This window comes from Moschus berezovskii, chromosome 21 (genome assembly GCF_049115385.1).
Source record: "Moschus berezovskii isolate FMDL1 chromosome 21, NW_MosBer_1.0, whole genome shotgun sequence".
Lineage (NCBI taxonomy): Eukaryota > Metazoa > Chordata > Mammalia > Artiodactyla > Moschidae > Moschus > Moschus berezovskii.
Window position 1 is genome coordinate 6,076,816 of NC_142480.1, and position 19,634 is coordinate 6,096,449.

Genomic DNA, 19,634 nt, shown 5'->3' on the forward strand with positions numbered 1-19,634 from the left:
TCCATTAAGTGATAAGGATGATCTGCTGTATGCTTCCTCTTCATGTTCTCTGCTAAATTCCTGTCCCTAGCATTCTAGAATCCTTTCAGAAAACCTTATATTGGGGTGGGAGGGAGAATATATTCATCTGTCAGCTCACCAGCACCCACTGGGAAAGTGTAGGTTCTTTGCAGTGAGGTCTACAAAAAGCAGATTTCAGTGGAGTCTGATGATGTATTCGTCTGTCTCAGGGAAGACATGTTATTCCCAACGCCTTGGCAAGCCTCATGCAGCGTGGGGCGTGGGTTCTGTGTAAAGATGGTCTGGAGGAGCGGGCCGCAGGTTTCTGAGAATGCCGTGAGTGAGTTGCCACATACAAAATGACTCTGCGTGTCCTGCCTCCGGCTCTTCCATCTGACTAGCAAACACCACGGTTCTCACCCAGCCCCAGGATGTCCCCGCAGTTAGTGGTATCGCTTGGTTTCAGGGCTGGCCGGCTGCTTCCTGAGCCTGAACTGCACACCTGGTGTGACCACAGAATCGAGCAGTTGAAATCGAGACTGTTTGGGGGGGAAATCTGGGGTGCATGGTGCATGCAGCTGTGGTTCAGTTTTCATCCTTCCCTGTTCCGCTGAGAGTCTGGACCGAGCCATTCCTGAAGGTGGCTCCACAGGCTTCAGTGCTCGGATAAGCGGCTGGCTGCAATGGCAAGCCACTCCAGTACTCTTGCCTAGAAAATCCCATGGATGGAGGAGCCTGGTAGGCTGCAGTCCGTGGGGTCGCTAGGGATCGGACACGACTGAGCAACTTTACTTTCACTTTTCACTTTCACACATTGGAGAAGGAAATGGCAACCCACTCCAGTGTTCTTGCCTGGAGAATCCCAGGGACGGCGGAGCCTGGTGGGCTTGCGTCTATGGGGTCACAGAGAGTCGGACACGACTGAAGTGACTTAGCAGCAGGAATAACAGAACTTACGCTGGGGAGGCTGATTGAGAAGCTTCCTCGCTTCCTAGGCTAGTGATCCTCATAGATGAGGTTTGAAATTCTCTCTTTGTGTTTTCTACCCCCACCCCAGTTTCATGTCTCTGTGCCTTATGCTTTCATACTTTGGGCAGGTCTGGTCCGAAACCAAACTCTCCCAGGGGCTCACCTCCATCTTTTCGTTGTCCTGAGATTTTGTTATACTGAACAGTTTGTGATTCGAGTAAGGCCTCTAGTGTGGGCTTGAAAATCATCATTTAAAAAAACCACAGAGTTTTCATTGTGATGGAATTTGCAGCAGTGGAATGTGGTCTCTCTGCAGCTCTGTTTTCAGAGCCTGTTTTCAGAGTGTCTTTGCCTGTTTTCAGAGCCTCCGCAGACGGGTCCCATGTCCGCTCTCCAGTTCCACATCCAGGCCCTCCCCTCCGTGAACCCAGCGTCCCACCTTCAAGCCTTCCTTCACGCCTGCAGTTTCCTCAGCAGGGAACACCCTTTCTTTCCTTTCTTTGCAACGTGGACTCACGTTTCCTTCTGAGCTCAGCCCAAGGGTCTCCTCTAGGAAGAAGTCCCCCCCAGTCCTCCCAGCCTGTCACGCTCTCCTCCTCTGGGTCCCGGCACATGCTTTCTTAGTGACCTAGTGGTCTGAGCCTTAGTGGATGCTCGTGGAGTCAGTAGCCTCTTGCTCTGGACTGCAGGCTCCGTGCGGGCATCCCTCTGCTCAGCGTGGGCCTGGCTCACAGCACATGCTGCCTGCCTGTGTGAAGGAAGGGAAGGAGGAAGGAGCAAAGGGATAGCCGTGTTGAGAAGAGCCTCCTGGCTTTTGCTTCCTCAGTATGGTTTCTGGGTAGAGATGGAGTATAACCTTGGGTGTTGTCCTGAAGGGCTCCTGGCTTTTTTAGGAGGAAACTAAGAATACTGAAAGCTGGGCATCTTCTTCACACTGACCGTTCAGCCCTGGCTTTGGGTGGCGTGTGTGGGTGAGGGCGGACAGCCCTGTGCTGGAAACCCTGCAGAGCCAGCGGGGGATGCCTCAGATGAAAACGCCTGCAGAATTCTCCGCAGAGCCTGGCCTTCCTCATCGCCTCTCCCTTCCTGCTCCCCCTTGCCTCCTTCTGCAGCCTCCGGAGCTGCTTTCTGTTCGGTTCACCCAAAGGTGCTCATGCACGGCCTCCCACCATGGATCTGGGCAGGTGCCGCTTCCCTCTGTCTGTCTGGAACTCACCTCCACGTGGTGTATCCTGCCTGCCTGTTCCCTGGATGCTCTGAGGTCACTCGGCAGGCCCTGGTGTGCCTCGGAATCCTTTGTGTCACAGCTTAGCCCACCCCTGCTCCCCGGCGCCCACCTGTGGTCTCGGGGTGGGGAGGGGTCGTGGCTGATCCCTCCAAGTAGGTCCTGCTGTGGGTCCTAGCCCCCAGCACATGGTGATGGGATGGATGAGCGAATGAATGAAGGGGAAAGGCCGGTCCCTAGACCGTTTGGGACAAGATTAGATTTCCTTGGGTGCAGTAACTTCCAGGATGCTGCTCTCACTCCGCTGGTGCTTCTGGGCCGTCTCGGGGGATGGCGGGGCCTGGGTGTGAGGCTGTGGTGGAGGCTGGAGGCCCAGTCCCCCAGCCCGAGGTAACTCCGGGCACCTGAAGCACAGAGGTGACCTCGGCCGCAGGACGCTGTCAGAGTGAGTGGACTGCGGTGGAGTGAGGTTTCTCACACGTGAGGCCCCTCTATTCTCAGCCAAGTCCGCGTGGCATTTCCTGCACACAGCCTGCAGCCTGCGGCACCGGTCAGCTCGCTGGGGTGCACGGAAGCCGGGGGAATGGTTTGCTGTGGCGGGTTCAGGCCCCACCTCAAGGCCGGTTACGGCAGAGTCTGCAGGCCCGGCGGAGGGGCAGCCAGGTGTGTGTCGGATACAACCCAGGCTCAGGGCTCAGACCCAGGTGTGAATATGGGCTCGGCGACCCAGCTGTGTGACCTGGGGCCCCGCGCTTAACTGTGATGAGACCGAGTTTCTTTTGTATGCAGAACCTGGATTAGAACCCACTTTTCAGAGTCTCTGTGAGCGCCCTTTGGAGAGCACAAGGCACTGGCTCATGCAGGTTGTATGTGTGTCAAGCCCACCAAAGTCAAGGAAAGGTGATGACAGGCAGTGATGAACGTCAAGTAGTCATCCCCCAAGGCTGTGGGGGCTTCCCAGGTGGCTCAGCGATGAAGAATCTGCCTGCCAACATAGGAGATGCAGGAGACCCTGGGTTGGGAAGATCTCCTGGAGGAGGAAATGGCAACCCACTCTAGTATTCTTGCTTTTGGAAACCTTATGGACAGAGGAACCCGGCAGGCTACAGTCAATAGGGTTGCAAAGAGTTGGATACGACTGAGCAGCTAAACTTGCAAGGCTGTGGGGGATACAGAGGGGCTGTCCCGGGGCCAGGTCTCAGAAGATGCTTGCAGGGTGAGAAGGAAGGACAGGTCTTCCAGGTGGCAGGAATGGCAGGTGCATGGAGCTGTGAGACGCACGGGCAAGGCAAGGACCAGAAGGGTTGAGGGGGGTGGCCATGGCACTGGTGGGCAGTGAGTCCAGCCAGATGCTGAAGGCTGAGTGCCTGGTGCTTCCTCTGGCAGCAGGACCATCAAGGCTGTGACTCAGGAGGGTCGCTGGCCCACCTGCCCACCCACTCTGCCAGGGCGGCTCAGAGGTGGATTGGGGTGGTGGAAGAGTGTCTAGGTTCTTTGGAGTCACCTGGATCCCCGCGTGCTCCGGTGGGTGGAACACAGCCAGCAGGGAGGCGTGGGCGTGCTGGGTGGGGCCCTGCCTGGCGAGCCAGGGGAGCGGGGTGTTTTTGAACGCTGAGCTGAGCCCTATTCCCCAGGTGGCCTCGCCTGGAGAGCCTCAGCCGGAGGGCAGGTTCACCCAGACCCAGGCAGATGCCCTTCTCCTGCCTGTGATGACTCCAGGGATGCTGACTGCAGGGGGAAACAAAGCCCCGAAAATAGGCACGCCTGACTTTGAAGCCCGTGTGTGTTCGTCGCCCTGGGCTTGGCCAGAGTCCTGGCAGTGGACAGGGTCAGCTCGGTCCTCAGGGAGCCTGGACTCCCGTTCCCATGATGGATTTTAAATAAATAACCCAAGGCCAGTCGGGTGGCCTCATACAACTTGCTTGCAGTCTCTGAACCGCCTCTATTGCTCCTGTAAATGGTCACAGGCATAGAGTTAGCAGACTACATGGAGTGATGCAGGTTCTGAGCCCCCAAGTCAGCCAAGCCCTTGCATGCTTCTCTCTGCCAGCACCTTGAACTTGACCCTAGCACTCACATTTTTCATGAAATAATCAAGAGGGTTACCAGGCGCTGTCATCTCCTCTGGGATTCGAGAGCTGTGTCCCTGGAGACCAGTAGGATACCTGGTGGATCAGGGATGGCCAGCTGCTGCTTGTTTAGTGAGTGAATGAAAGGCAGGTGGAGGACACACCCTGCTACCTGCCCATTCAGCCCTGTTGCCTGGTTGCCCTTACTGGGCTCGTGTGAGCGGAGGTCCAGGGATGGCAGTCGCAGCCGTCCAGAGCTCTGCGTTCCAGAGGATTCCGAGACCGGCAGGGCAAGCGCGGGGGTGGACCAGTTGATGTCTGCCACGGCCGCTGGCGGAGGGGCCTTGGCTGTGTTAGGCCGGGGCTGGCTCTGCAACTTCAGCACCAGGGAGACCACTTGGTAGCAGTTGCGCTTCCCAGGTGGCGCTAGTGGTAAAGAACCCACCTGCCGGTACAGGAGCGGCAGGAGACGCAGGTTCCCTCCCTGGGTTGGGAGATCCCCCTGGAGGACGGCATGGCAGCCCGCTCCAGTCTTCTTGCCTGGAGAATCCCGTGGACAGAGGAGCCTGGTGGGCTGTTGTCTATGGGGTCACAGAGTTGGGCACGACTGGGCGACCTGGCACACACGGTAGTGCTGCTGCCGCCACCGCCCCCGGCACCGCCACCCAGCAGGGCACACCCGCCACGTCCCACGAGATAGGCGGCAGGGTTGCACTGAGAGTCGCGGTTCTCGCCAGGAACAGGACATCTCCATGTTTCCTAGCACGTGGCTGGGGGGAAAGGTAAGCGACCCCGAGGTGAACATGACTGCCCCGTCTCCTGCCCTGGGTCCCTTGACTTGGGAGGGGCCTGGGTCTGCACCCTTTTCCTCTTTTGACCCGGCTTCTATCCGGACTGCAGCTGGCTGTGTGGCTCTGGGCTGGTCACCATCTCTTCCTGCCCTCGGTCTTCTCATCTGTGAAATGGTGCTGATGACAGTCCTTGGCCTCGGGGGTTGTTGTGAAGACAGTCCGCTTTAGTTGCGGGCGGCTCATGGAAGGGTTTAACAACGGTTGATTGTTCCTGCTGCCATTATTCCCGCCCCCCCCCAGCTCCACCACCTCTCTCGGAGAGGCTGAGGTTTGTTTGGTAGGTTTGTTTGGAAGTACTGATGCTGAAGCTGCAGCTCTAGTACTTTGGCCACCTGATGCTAAAAACTGACTCACTGGAAAATAACCTGATGCTGGGAAGGATTGAAGGCAGGAGGAGAAGGGGATGACGGAGGATGAGACGGTTGGATGGCATCACCGGCTCAATGGACATGAGTTTGAGCAAGCTCCGGGAGTTAGTGATGGACAGGGAAGCCTGGTGTGCTACAGTCCATGGGGTCGCAGAGTTGGACGCGACTGAGCGACTGAACGGAACTGTTTCAGAACAAGCAGGGATGCTTGTAGATTTCATAGATGACTTTGCTCAGAAATGATAATGAACATGAAACTTACAAAGGTTTCCCCCCACCCAAAGAAACCAATTGATGTTTTCTTTCTGGGATCATGAAAGGGGAGACACTCTTTAATAAGGGGTCTACATATCTAGAGATAATGTTCTTAGTTGCTTCAGTCATGTCTGGTTCTTTGCAACCCCATGGACTGTAGTCCGCCAGGCTCCTCTGTCCGTGAGATTCTCCAGGCAAGAATACTGGAGTGGGTTGCCATGCCCTCCTCCAGGGGATCTGATAATAGTGATAATAATTATTATCATTTTGGGACTGAAGAGACAGCACTGTTAGCAGGCATAGATTCTGTTGGAGGACCAGGTGGTTGGCCGTGAATCCTCTCCTTGGGCACTGGGCACTGTAAAACCCAGAGAGGGAAAGCGGCGGGGCTGGGGACCCTGGATCCATCAGCCTGCCCTTTGCTCTGACTGCCCAGCATCTCATCACCCCTTCTCCAGGTCCCGAGTGGCCTGTTGTCCCGGGGACTCACCTGCTCTCGTGAAACGTCTTCACTCCCGGGACAAGCCCGTGGTGGACCCGACCGGCTTCCATCAAAGGGTAATTGATGTCCTTCACTGGGAGGACACATACAGTGTGGCAGGCAGACCTTTTCATTGTGAAACAGGCCCCGACAAGTGTGCAGAGAGCAGTCCGTCTCTCAGGTGCTGCTGGCGGGCAGCTGGGATGGAGCCAGGGGTGGGGAAGCCTGTGCAGGGGCGTGGCCCCCCTTGCTCTTGAAGGGAGGAGGGGGCTCTTGCTTCTCTCAGTCGCAGCATCCTCCTGTGCCGGCAGGGATGCGGACCTGGCCTGGCCCCCCTCAGAGGTCGTATGTGAGCGAAATGCCTTGATGGCTGTGAAAATGCCAAACCAACTGTCAAGTGCTTTGCAAGCCGTAGAGGGACATGTGAAGCCAAGACTCAGTTCGTTCTTCAGCATCCAAGAGTCAGGACTCTCACTTGTGCCTCCACCTTTGGGTGGAGGAAGGCCCTGGCTGGCGATCACTGCAGGCCCTGCTTGAGCTGGGCGGCGGTGTCAGCTTGTGGCTCTGGAGCAGCCCTGAACCACTAAATCCCCCGCAGGCAGCAGTACCCTTCTAGTTGGTATCACTTGGCCTTAGGAGAGCCCTTTTAAACTATTGCTCTCAATTATGATTTTTTTATTGAATAATAACTCAATTAAAGGTGTGCTTTTTATTGAACATCCCTGATATCTTTATTGGTATTATTAGAGTAACCAGCATAATAGGGAGGAACAATTATTTCAGTGCTCATTAAAACACACACACACACAAAAAGACACACACACACACACCCCTACTAGCAGAGGGAGGGCAGCATTTCATTGCAGGAGCCCAGTTGTGTGTTGGTTCCCAAGAGTCACAATAAAAAATGATGTTTCCTCAATGTTTGCAAGTTTCTATTTCCCTGGAACCTCTAATGGATTAGGCTGGCTGCATTAAAATTCCTCCAGGGTTTTATTATAGCCAGAGTTACACAGAAGGGCACCCCCTGAAACATCCACTGCCAGGTACAAGATGGATAATAAAACACGAAACACACAAAGCCCAACTATAATACGTGCATGCATGGGGATGTTTGGATTTTATAGGGATCATGTGGGATCTCATTTGCTCCCCAGCCCACTTCGGAAGCTGGCATGTTATTCCCATTCTACTGATGAGGAAATGAAGCTCAGAGAGGTAAAGCGACCTGGTTGACGTTGTTGTTGTTTAATTGCTAAGTATGTCCGACTCTTTTTGTGACCCCGTGGACGAAGGAAATGGCAACCCACTCCAGTACTCTTGCCTGGAAAATTCCATGGATGGAGGAGCATGGTAGGCTGTAGTCCATGGGGTCAAAAAGAGTCAGACATGAGTGAGTGACTTCACTTTCTTTCTTTCTATAGTTCCTTTTGGAGAAGGAAATGACAACCCACTCCACTGTTCTTGCCTGGAGAATCCCATAGATGGGGGAGCCTGGTGGGCTACAGTCTATGGGTTGCAAAGAGTAGGACACAACTAAGCAATTAACACAAAAAATAGCCTGCCAGGCTCTTCTGTCCATGGGATTTCCCAGGCAAGAATACTGGAGTGTGTTGCCATTTCCTTTTCCTGACTCAGGGATTGAATCCGTGTCTCCTGCATTGTAGGGAGATTCTTTACCACTGAGCCACCTGGGAAGCCCCTTGATTGACAACTTCCTGCAGGGAATGGCAAGATATGAACTCTTGCCGCTGTTCAGGGTTCTTGTAACAGTGACCTCAGGGAGGGTTTTGAATTAGATAAAAACATAAGGGTCTCTCTTGAAAGCCAGTACAGCAAAGAAGATCCAGTGTTGGTTTCTGCCAACAGATACCAAAAACGTCTGAGGAAGGAAAAGGGAAGGAAGCAAACAAGGAAACACACTGGCCTTGGGTTCTGAGTCGCCAAGCCCGATGTAGTGATCCCAATGCAGCTGACATTTCTAGGTCTGTAGGCCAGACTTGACGTTGCTGGGTAAGTTGCTTCAGGCCTTCCCTGGTGGCTCAGATGGTAAAGAATATTCCTGCATTGCAGGAGACGTGGGTTCGATCCGTGGGTCGGAAGGATCCTCTGGAGAAGGGAATGGCAACTCACTCCAGTGTTCTTACCTGGAGAATTCTATGGACAGAGGAGCCTGGCGGGCATGGGGTTGCAAAGAGTCCTACACGACTGAGCAACTAACACTTTTCAACTTCCAAGTCGCTTAAAAATAATTTAGGTGTTGACCTCTCGGTTGGAACCTCGGTGGCAGCCATGGTGGCAGCGTGTTGGGGCATGACCCCTGTCTGGGCCATCAGCAGAGCTGGCACCAGCTGGAGCTTCCAACTCACCTCTGGGCGAGTGGCCCTGAGCTCCAGGAGCAGGGACAGCCCCCAACTGAAGCAGCCCTCTCACCAAGGGGCTTCTGCCACGTTTAAAAATGAGCCGTCCATGACTGTGTGCTGCCTTTTAAAATATTTAGTGAGTTTTTGAATAGAAGAATGTTCTGAGTGGCTCTTCAAAGCCTTTCTAACATTGTTCAGTTTTCAGAAGTGAGCAGTCCCAGTGCTCAAGGCTACTTCTAGGCAACAGATAACCGTGAAGTGGAAGTATGGAAATGAACATTTTATTTAAAAAAGAAAGTTACGGGGGAGAGTGGAAAGAGCGTTGTCTAGGAAGGGCCTTTGTGGACTGGGAGATTTAAAAACATTGGAAGCTGTCAGATCCTGGGATAGCCTGTCCCCTGCTGTGAATCTTGCCGTGGCGTGGAGGGAAGTGAGGGGACCAGATTGTTCAAAGGCAAGGAAAATCGCTTACCCTGGCATGACCTGGGACCCTGGAGTCCGATTTGGTGGGTGCACAGAGCTCTTCCCCACCTGATGATGAATTCCAAACAGGTTAACTTCCTCTTCTGGCTTCCTGGGTGGCTCAGTGGTAAAGAATCCGCCTGCCAATGCAGGAGACACAGGTTTGATCCCTGGGTTGAAAAAGAAACCCTTGGAGGAGGAAATAGCTACCCACTCCAGTATTCTTGCCTGGGAAATCTCATTGACAGAGGAGCCCGGCTGGCTACAGTCAGTCCATGGGGTCGCGAAAGAGTTGGATAGGACTGAAGGACGAAACTACAGCAAGCAAAACTTCCTCCTTAGACTTCTCTAAGTTAGAGTCTTATAAATGTCTTCCACTCTTTTTGTCTTGTCTTTTTTAAAAAAAAAAACAAACAAGAAATGGAAACCTCTGAGTTCTTTAGAACATGCAGCTACATGCTTCTCAGCAGCTGCTGCTTGAGTTTAAAAAAATATATTTTAATCGGCCATTTCATTCCTGGCCTGCCTGAGAATTTTGCACTGTCTTCTGATACCCACATTCCTCAGGGGCAGTAGAACTTTCTAGAAAGTGTGTGGCCATCAGAACAGGAACCAGGAAGTGCTCCAGAGAGACCCAAGGAAATGAAGATGATGAGAAAAGAGATTAGGGGAAGGGAGTTGGCCCAGCTTGAAAACACAAGGACGCCGCTGTGTGTGTGGAACTCGGTCCTGAGAGTGGTTGGAGCCCAGGTGCAGAATCCAGAGTGCTCTTTTTTTTAATTGAATTGCAGTTGAAACCAATGGATTTTTAAAGTTGTTCATTGGCTGTGCCGGCTCTTTGTTGCTGTGTGTGCTCTTTTTCTGGTTGCGGTGCTGCGACTTCTCACCATGGTGGCTTCTCTTGTTGCGGAGCATGGCTCCAGGGCGCGTGGGCTCTGGAGCTATCTGTGGTTCCTGGGCTCCAGAGCATAGGCTCAACAGCTGAGGCACACGGGCTGAGTGGCTCTGCCACACGCGGGCTCTTCCCGGATCAGGGATTGAACCCACCTCTCCTACACTGGCAGGTGGCTTCATTACCATCGAGCCACCAGGGAAGTCCAGTGCTCTTTAATTGGAAGATCTATGGCCTTGTGGGAGGTGGCGCTTCATTTGTGTTATTAGCTCCTGGTGTCAGTGAGGGATGTTTTCTTTATCTTCTTATTTATTACTTATTTACTCTGCCTCATTCCAGAAAAGGATTTGAGGAGGACTAAACACTATGGCGTTTGGCCAGCTCTCCAGTGAGACTGAGGTGAACCGTTCTGTCATTCCCCACATACATCACCTAAAAAGCCAGGACAGGAGATGGCGCCTCCAAGAAGGCTGTGCATCTCTGGGCTGTAGCATCGTCATGTGCCAGCAGGGATGTGGTCCTGGCCTGGCCTCCCTCAGCGGACATGTGACGATGAAATGCACCAAAAAAAATGGCCTTTTGTTGCGACAGCGGGGAGGCATGCAGGAAGGGAAGGCTGAAGTGTCGGTGTGGCCTTATTGCTCCCAAAGGGAGGAACAGGGCTGCCCAGGGCCTTGGGAAGGCCTCCCTGCCCATTTCTGGGGTGTGGGGGGAGATTCTCCTGAGGGACTCCAGCATAGGGAACTGAATTAACACAGACATGCTGGGAGAAGGAAGTTGCCCAGACACCCCGGAGAAAGAAAATGGCCTCAGAAGTTCTCCTGGAGCTGGGTTTAAAAACGAGGGGAAGCTGAGCTTTGGAATCCTTTTTCCTTTCTGTCCGTTCCCCCATCACCCACCCACTGGTCTCCTCACCGCCAAACCTGGAGACACATGTCCTGTTGGACACGAGCGTGCAGTGATGACCATGGACCACCAGGCTTGGAAGGCATGTCTTGGTTCCCAGCGGTGGCTGATCTGGCCCAGTTGGTTCTGTGTTGCGGAGAAATCTCCACGCTGACCCCTGACTCCTGGAGGATCCCACAAATACTGCATGGCTCAGGGAGGTCCAGGCCCCTTTGAAGCCATCAAGTCTTACACATAAGGAACTTGGAGTATTTGTTCTCCGAGTCCACAGAGTTTTTACTCTAAGGGTGAAGCCCCCAAGAAACATACTTCTTGAGTGGGAAATCAAAGAAACAAAAACTCCATCTCTAAATGGGATTTCAGAGGTCCCTCCTCTTTCGAGGAGGTGCCATAATCCTCCCCTTCCTAATCCCGGGTTCGGAAACTAACACGCACCTTTGGCTTCACTGGGGAGTTTGCAGCTACTGTACTTTGTCAGTGTTAAAATCGTCCAGGTACAAGGAAGTTTGAAAAAACAAAAAGGGTTTGTTTTTTTTTTCCAAGACCTCAGCTGTGATGCCATGTTCCCTTTCCCTTCTCTGGCCAGTGAGCGAGTCTGATGAGGGAGGGCAGGGCTTGCCCACACCTGTCCCGTTTCACATGGGGTGTTAGGAGAGCTTCAGGCTGGAGAAGCAGCCAGTTTCACCTGTAGGTTGAGGATGTCGCCCATGAAATAGGTGCTGGTTGGAAGGTCCAGGCTCCCATTTTGTGACCGCCCCCAATGATGGACAAAGAGAGGGATGTTGGCTCCATGCCACCAGCATCCACTACCACTGGCTCCCAATGCCAGACCCAGTTTGTCACAGACTGACACTTGCCACTCATGCTGATCGCCCTGTCAGAGGTGACACTCTTTCCTTCAGCCTCCTGGCAAGGGACCTCATATAGGCCAGTGCCCCGTCTCAAGGCCAGATTCCATGCTGTGGTTAGGGGTGTGTGTGTGTGTGTGTGTGTGTGTGTGAGGCCGTGAGGGCAGTGATGTGGGGTGGGGTGGGCAGCTGCCCGCCAGTAGTGATGTTCTTACGATGCTAAAGTCCTGTTCCTACATGCATCCCTGTTTAACATGGACGGTGCTTTCTGCACAGACACTGGTGTATGAAACCCTACGATTTCCGGTAGTTCAGCTCCCAAATGATGCAGAGGTTATCAGCCAGTTCTCTTTAAAATGTTTGCGAGGTGATTCAGTTTGATTTATGTTTCTTAAAACTTCCTTGGATCCAAGATTTGCCTAGTCATGACTGGGTGGGGAGGGGGGAGTTGTTTTATCCCCCAGAGAGGTTTGGAGATGCCTGGAGAGATTTTTGATCCTCATGACTGGGAGGGGAGGGAGTGCAACTGGCTTCTAGTGGGTATGCCTCCAAACATCCTACAAGGCACAGGGCGGTAGCCCCCCGCTCCCCACCCCACCCCCAAAGAATTATCAGGGTCTGCATGATGGCTGAACTTTGCCATGCTGTCTTTGAGGCAGCCCAGCCTTCCTATAGGTCCCATTGTTGGAATAAGACTTTCTCACAAATAACATCTTCTTTGGCTTCTGAGATGATGGGTTTAAAGACATCATGTTATAAGGGCATAGAGCGAGGTCTACCAGTTGGAGTGACCACCGCACAGTGGCTTCTCTAGCCTGTCCCCAGGGGGTTCGCCAGGGGGTCACTGGCCTGGGCCTGCTCGGCGGTGGTCTGCTGCCGCCGCTGCCCCACCCCAGCCGTGACGCCGCCCACATCTCACGTCTCTCTTGCCTATTTCTGTCCGTGTGTGTCCCCAGGTAAAGATGAGCCTTCCAGCTACATTTGCACAACATGCAAGCAGCCCTTCAACAGCGCGTGGTTCCTGCTGCAGCACGCGCAGAACACGCACGGCTTCCGCATCTACCTGGAGCCCGGGCCGGCCAGCAGCTCGCTCACGCCGCGGCTCACCATCCCGCCGCCGCTGGGGCCCGAGGCCGTGGCCCAGTCCCCACTCATGAATTTCCTGGGCGACAGCAACCCCTTCAACCTGCTGCGCATGACGGGCCCCATCCTGCGGGACCACCCGGGCTTCGGCGAGGGCCGCCTGCCCGGCACACCGCCGCTCTTCAGCCCGCCGCCGCGCCACCACCTGGACCCGCACCGCCTCAGCGCCGAGGAGATGGGGCTTGTCGCCCAGCACCCCAGTGCCTTCGACCGAGTCATGCGCCTGAACCCCATGGCCATCGACTCGCCCGCCATGGACTTCTCGCGGCGGCTCCGCGAGCTGGCGGGCAACAGCTCCACGCCGCCGCCCGTGTCCCCGGGCCGCGGCAACCCTATGCACCGGCTCCTGAACCCCTTCCAGCCCAGCCCCAAGTCCCCGTTCCTGAGCACGCCGCCGCTGCCGCCCATGCCCCCCGGCGGCACGCCGCCGCCGCAGCCGCCGGCCAAGAGCAAGTCGTGCGAGTTCTGCGGCAAGACCTTCAAGTTCCAGAGCAATCTCATCGTGCACCGGCGCAGCCACACGGGCGAGAAGCCCTACAAGTGCCAGCTGTGCGACCACGCGTGCTCGCAGGCGAGCAAGCTCAAGCGCCACATGAAGACGCACATGCACAAGGCCGGCTCGCTGGCCGGCCGCTCCGACGACGGGCTCTCGGCTGCCAGCTCCCCGGAGCCCGGCACCAGCGAGCTGACCGGCGAGGGCCTCAAGGCGGCCGACGGTGACTTCCGCCACCACGAGAGCGACCCGTCCCTGGGCCATGAGCCCGAGGAGGAGGACGAAGAGGAGGAGGAGGAGGAGGAGGAGCTGCTGCTGGAGAACGAGAGCCGGCCCGAGTCGAGCTTCAGCATGGACTCGGAGCTGAGCCGCAACCGGGAGAACGGCGGCGGCGGTGGCGGCGGGGTGGCCGGCGTGCCGGGCGCGGGCGGCGGCGCCGCGGCCAAGGCGCTGGCCGACGAGAAGGCGCTGGTGCTGGGCAAGGTCATGGAGAACGTGGGCCTGGGCGCGCTGCCGCCCTACGGCGACCTGCTGGCCGACAAGCAGAAGCGCGGCGCCTTCCTGAAGCGCGCGGCCGGCGGCGGCGCAGGCGGCGGGGACCCGGGCGACGACGATGACGCCGGGGGCTGCGGCGACGCGGGCCCCGGGGGCGCGGTCAACGGGCGCGGCGGCGGCTTCGCGCCGGGCACCGAGCCCTTCCCGGGCCTCTTCCCGCGCAAGCCGGCGCCGCTGCCCAGCCCCGGCCTCAACAGCGCGGCCAAGCGCATCAAGGTGGAGAAGGACCTCGAGCTGCCGCCCGCCGCGCTCATCCCGTCGGAGAACGTGTACTCGCAGTGGCTGGTAGGGGTACGCGGCGTCGCGGCACTTCATGAAGGACCCCTTCCTGGGCTTCACGGACGCGCGCCAGTCGCCCTTCGCCACGTCCTCCGAGCACTCGTCCGAGAACGGCAGCCTGCGCTTCTCCACGCCGCCCGGGGACCTGCTGGACGGCGGGCTGTCGGGCCGCAGCGGCACGGCCAGCGGGGGCAGCACGCCGCATCTGGGCGGCCCGGGCCCCGGGCGGCCGAGCTCCAAGGAGGGCCGGCGCAGCGACACGTGCGAGTACTGCGGCAAGGTGTTCAAGAACTGCAGCAACCTGACGGTTCACCGGCGGAGCCACACCGGCGAGCGGCCTTACAAGTGCGAGCTGTGCAACTACGCGTGCGCGCAGAGCAGCAAGCTCACGCGCCACATGAAGACGCACGGGCAGATCGGCAAGGAGGTGTACCGCTGCGACATCTGCCAAATGCCCTTCAGCGTCTATAGCACCCTGGAGAAACACATGAAAAAGTGGCACGGCGAGCACTTGCTGACTAACGACGTCAAAATCGAGCAGGCGGAGAGGAGCTAAGCGCGTGTGCGCGCGTGTGTGTGTGTGCGCGCGCGCGGGGGCCCGGGCCCCACCCCGCGCACCTGTACAGTCGCCCCGTCGCCAAGCGAGAGAATGCTGACCTGACACTTGCCTCCGCGTCACCGCCGCTCGGCGCCCCCCGCGGGTCCCCGGGGCCCAGGGGAGGCGGCCCTCCAACCTAACCTGTGTCTGCGAAGTCCTATGGAAACCCGAGGGTTGATTAAGGCAGTAAAAACAAACAAAAAAAAGTGTGGAGCCTTTTAACTGTGCAATAATTTCTGTATTTATTGGGTTTTGTAATTTTTTTGGCATGTGCAGGTACTTTTTATTGTTATTCTTTCTGTTGAAATTCCTTTAAGAGATTTTGTTGGGTATCGATCCCTTCCTTAGTTGTTTTTTTTTTTTTTTCTTTAACCCAGTAGTAGCCTGAGCGATGACTCCTGAGCTCTATAGAGGGGAAGCTATCTTTTAAATTATAATTTGGGGGAGGGGAGGGCGCTGCTTTTTTTGAAATCTAAGCTAAGCATGTGTAATTTCTTGTGAAGAAGCCAACACTTAAATGACTTTTAAAGTTGTTTACTTTTTTATTCCTTCTTTTTTTTTTTGTCCTGAAATAAAAAGTGGCATGCGTTTTTTTGGGGGAGGGGGGTGGATGTACAGCGGATAACAATCTTTAAAGTTGTAGCACTTTGTTTCAGAATTGGAGTGGAGATGTAGCACTGATGATGTCCCAATAAGGGAGGCCTTTTCTGTGTTGACTTCAACCTTGCCATACATAAGGAGACCTCTGAATGGTGGGCTTTCCCTCCCCTGCCCAATACTCAGCACTGCCAGAGAAACAGGCGTTTTTGAGGACTTTGCCCCAGGAAATGGCCCAAGAGCGTTCTAAAATTGTGCATTCCCAGCAGATCCCATCCATTTCTTGGAACGTTGGTGTGGCCTGGAATGCCATCTCTGCTGTTTGCCATAGATTAGACTGAATAAAATAGGCTGAGGGTACTTTGGGGGGTAGATAGATGGTGGTGGCCTGCAATAACACAGAAAGGAAAGAAACCAGCCGTATTCTTTCAGGCTTCTTCTGGCTTGACAGTTTCTCTCTCTCTTTTTATCACCCTCGCCACAAAAATCCTAAGTCATAGGTTGCTACCCATGACAACAGACCATCCTCAAGCAGACAAGTGTCCTGATGGTGACTTGAGGGAAGTTTGTATTCTCTCTGCACACGGATGACATTATACGGATGGGGTGGGGGGAATCTTGCCAATTTCAGTTCCCTTTTACTGCAAAGCGGGAAGAGTTCCATCTGAAGGTGCCCAGCGCTACTTCCCAGTTTTTGTTTTTGTTTTCTATCCCATTAGGTTGGAAGGTACTAAACATTGGACCATTCAGATTAGACATTTGAATTCTGTTGACCCGCACTTTAAAGCTTTTGTTTGCATTTAAATTAAATGGCTTCTCAACAAGAAATTGCAGCATCTTCTTCATTTTGGCCCAGAGGTGGGTTAAACTGTAAGGGATGGCTGAGATTGAGTGTCAGTATTGCTAAGCGTGGCATTCACAGTACTGGCACTATAAAGAACAAAATAAAATAATAATTTATTGGACAGTGTTTCTACTGCCATTCAATTTGATGTGAGTGCCTTGAAAACTGATCTTCCTATTTGAGTCTCTTGAGACAAATGCAAAACTTTTTTTTTTTTCTTTTGCAATGAAAAGACTTTTTTAAAAAAATAAAACGAGAAAAGTACATTTCTTTAGAAACAAAGCCACATTTACTTTAAATAAATTTTCAAAAATCCTGGTTGAAGACATTGAAAATGCCATAAGACCCAATCAAATGAAGAAATAAACCCAGCACAACCCTGGATATCCATTAGCTGAATTAACCTCAGCCCCTTTTGCCTGTGGGACAACGCTGCTTAGATGTGGAGTGGAGGTGACTTACTGCTGAATTAAAACTCAAGTGACACAAGGTACAAGTTGATATTGTTGAATGAAAAAACAATTCAGGAACAATGGCTAATTTTTTTCTAAAGTTAAATTTAGTGCACTCTGTCTTAAAAATACGTTTACAGTATTGGATACATACAAGGGTAAAAAAATAATTGTGTGTATGTGTGTTGGAGCGATCGTTTTTTTCAAAGTTTGCTTAATAGGTTATTAAAAAAAATGCCACAGTGGCTGCGTGTATATTGTTTTCTTTTGGTGACGGGGTTTTAGTATATATTATATATATGAAAATTTCTTGATTACTGTAAAAGTGGACCAGTATTTGTAATAATCGAGAATGCCTGGGCATTTGACAAAACAAGAAAAAAAAAAAAACCTTTTCTTTTCCTTGAAAATGTTTCAGTAAAATTTAAATGGTGGGTCTATAATAATTTGTTCTTGTCACAGTAACTGTAAAGTCGGAGTTTTAGTAAATTTTTTTCTGCCTTGGGTGTTGAATTTTTATTTCAAAAAAATGTATAGAAACTTGTATTTGGGGATTAAAAGGGGATTGCTACACCATGTAGAAAAAGTATGTAGAAAAAAAAAAGTGCTTAATATTGTTATTGCTTTGCAGAAAAAAAAAACCCACATTTCTGATCTGTGCTTAATTCTCTCCTCCCACCTCCCTCTGGAATGGATATATTGGTTGGTTCATATGATGTAGGCACTTGCTGTATTTTTACTGGAGCTTGTAATTTTTTAACTGTAAGCTTGTCCTTTTAAAGGGATTTAATGTACCTTTTTGTTAGTGAATTTGGAAATAAAAAGAAAAAAAAAAAAAAAAACAAGCAGGCTGCCATAATATATTTTTTTAATTTGGCAGGATAAAATATTGCAAAAAAAATTTGTATGTTAAGTCCTATTGTACAGGAGGAAAAAAAAAAGGGTTGTTTGACAACCTTCAAGGAAAAGAAACAAAAGGAAGTAGCTAAATGCTTTGGTTCACAAATCATTTTAGTTGTATATATTTTTGTCAGAATCGGCCTCTACCAAGGACTGTTCGAAATAGGGCTTCAGTCTGAATGCCCTGAACCTTGCATCAAGGCTCCCTGGTGTGGCCAAAGCAGACCGGATGGGAAATTCTTTATTCGCGTTGAGTGGAGAAATCAGTTTTTTTGTCAAGATGTCGGTACCATTTCACAGAGCCCTCCCTTCTCTACGAAGCATCTGTAAAGATGCCAGACGTGGGGGAGAGAGCGCAGGCCTTCTCTTCACCACCACCACCACCTCTCCCACCCTTCAGCGCAGAAAGAAATGCAAACCGAGCTTTCTCTAGTCCTTGAGAGAACGTCAAACAAGCAAGCAAAACAAAACAAAAAAACGCGATAAAGGGAGCAGGCGTATCAGCCAGGCGCAGGTGACCTGGTCTGCGGCTGGGACCAGCGCAAATTGAATTTCAGGAAGGGGTCCCCATCACAGCCAGGACCTTTTAATCCATGGAGAGTGGTGGCCTGCTGTCTCTCTTACCTGCTCCGCTGCTTTCTCTCCGGAACCCACATCCTGCCAGTTTCCAAATGCCTAGGGCCTGGGACGGATTCGGTGCCTTCCCACAGTTCTTTCTCTTTCCTCCCTGTGCGTTTCCTCTCCATCTTCCCAGTTCTGTCCGTCCTTGATGTGCTCATTTTTATCTGATTTATTTCTCCCTCTCTGTCCCCCCATCCCCGCTCTCTCTTTTTTTTTTTTGTAAAGCCAAGTAGCTTTAAGATAATAAAGTGGTGGTTTTTTGGATGAGGGAATAATACGTTTTAAAAAAATACCTATATCAGGAAGCCATTTTTTATTTCAGGAACTCTAAGAAACCATTATATTTCAGGTTATGAAAGTATAAGCAAGCATCTTTTCGGGCAATTTCTTTACCAAATGCAGAAATCTCTCTTCTGGGCGCTTTTCTGTTTAATACGCTTTTCCTCCTTGCCACTTACCTTTGCAAAGTAAAAAGAAGCGGGGAGGAGGTGGAAGATCAAGCTGAGATGTTTGTTTCCTGCCTGTTTGACCTGAAGACCCACGGGATGCCCTTTTCTCTGGGTGCCCTGGGGAGGTCCTTGAGCAGCCTCCAAGGCGATCCTCCTGTAGTTACAAAAGCTAGCCAGCTCTCACCAGCTTCCGCAAAGTCACCGTGATGCCAGAATCAAGCCATCCTAAAGCACAAAGATTGTGTCTCTGTCGACTGCAGAGAAATGAGCATTTTTGCTTCTCTTTTTTTGTGTTTAAAAAGCCAACACTGAAGCAGATGACCCAGTGAGAGAGGCCCCAGGCCCCGGGGGGACCCAGCCGACCCCAGGCCGGTTTTCCACACTGCCACAACTTGGTTCAAAGTTGCCCCCAATTGGAACCTGCCACTTGCCATTTGAGGGTCTTTCATGGGGGAGGAGGAGGAGGCTGACTTCCTCTAAGCAAAAATGTGAAAAGTAGGGAAGTCAGCCTTTTGTTCCGGTCCTAAGTGACGGTCAAGGATTTTTGTGGAACACAGGCAAACCCATGAATTTTGGTGCTCCTTGTATCAGCTCTGCGAAGCAAAGTTACATTGAGTTAAGTTGTTTGCATTTGTACTGGCAAGGCGAAATATTTTTATTACCTTTTCTATTACTTATTGTATGAGCTTTTGTTGTTTACTTGGAGGTTCTGTCTTTTACTACAAGTTTGGAACTATTTATTATTGCTTGGTATTTGTGCTCTGTTTAAGAAACGGGCACTTTTTTTTTTTTATTATGGATAAAATGTTGAGATGACAGGAGGTCATTTCAATATGGCTTAGTAAAATATTTATTGTTCCTTTTATTCTCTGTACAAGATTTTGGGCCTCTTTTTTCTCCCTTAATGTCACAATGTTCAGTTCAGCATGTGTCTGCCATTTCATTTGTACGCTTGTTCAAAACCAAGTTTGTTCTGGTTTCAAGTTATAAAAATAAATTGGACATTTAACTTGA

At 52.3% G+C, this 19,634-nt stretch overlaps 1 protein-coding gene across 1 annotated transcript in view; it reads left to right on the plus strand.

The window, feature by feature from the left end:
- Positions 1-19,634, plus strand: part of BCL11B (BCL11 transcription factor B) — a 103,324-nt gene extending 83,690 nt beyond the window's left edge. Inside the window, 2 exon segments of the mRNA XM_055418510.2 lie at positions 12,646-14,168; positions 14,170-19,634. Of these exon segments, the coding sequence (XP_055274485.1) occupies positions 12,646-14,168; positions 14,170-14,715 (2,069 nt within the window). The 3' untranslated portion in view covers positions 14,716-19,634.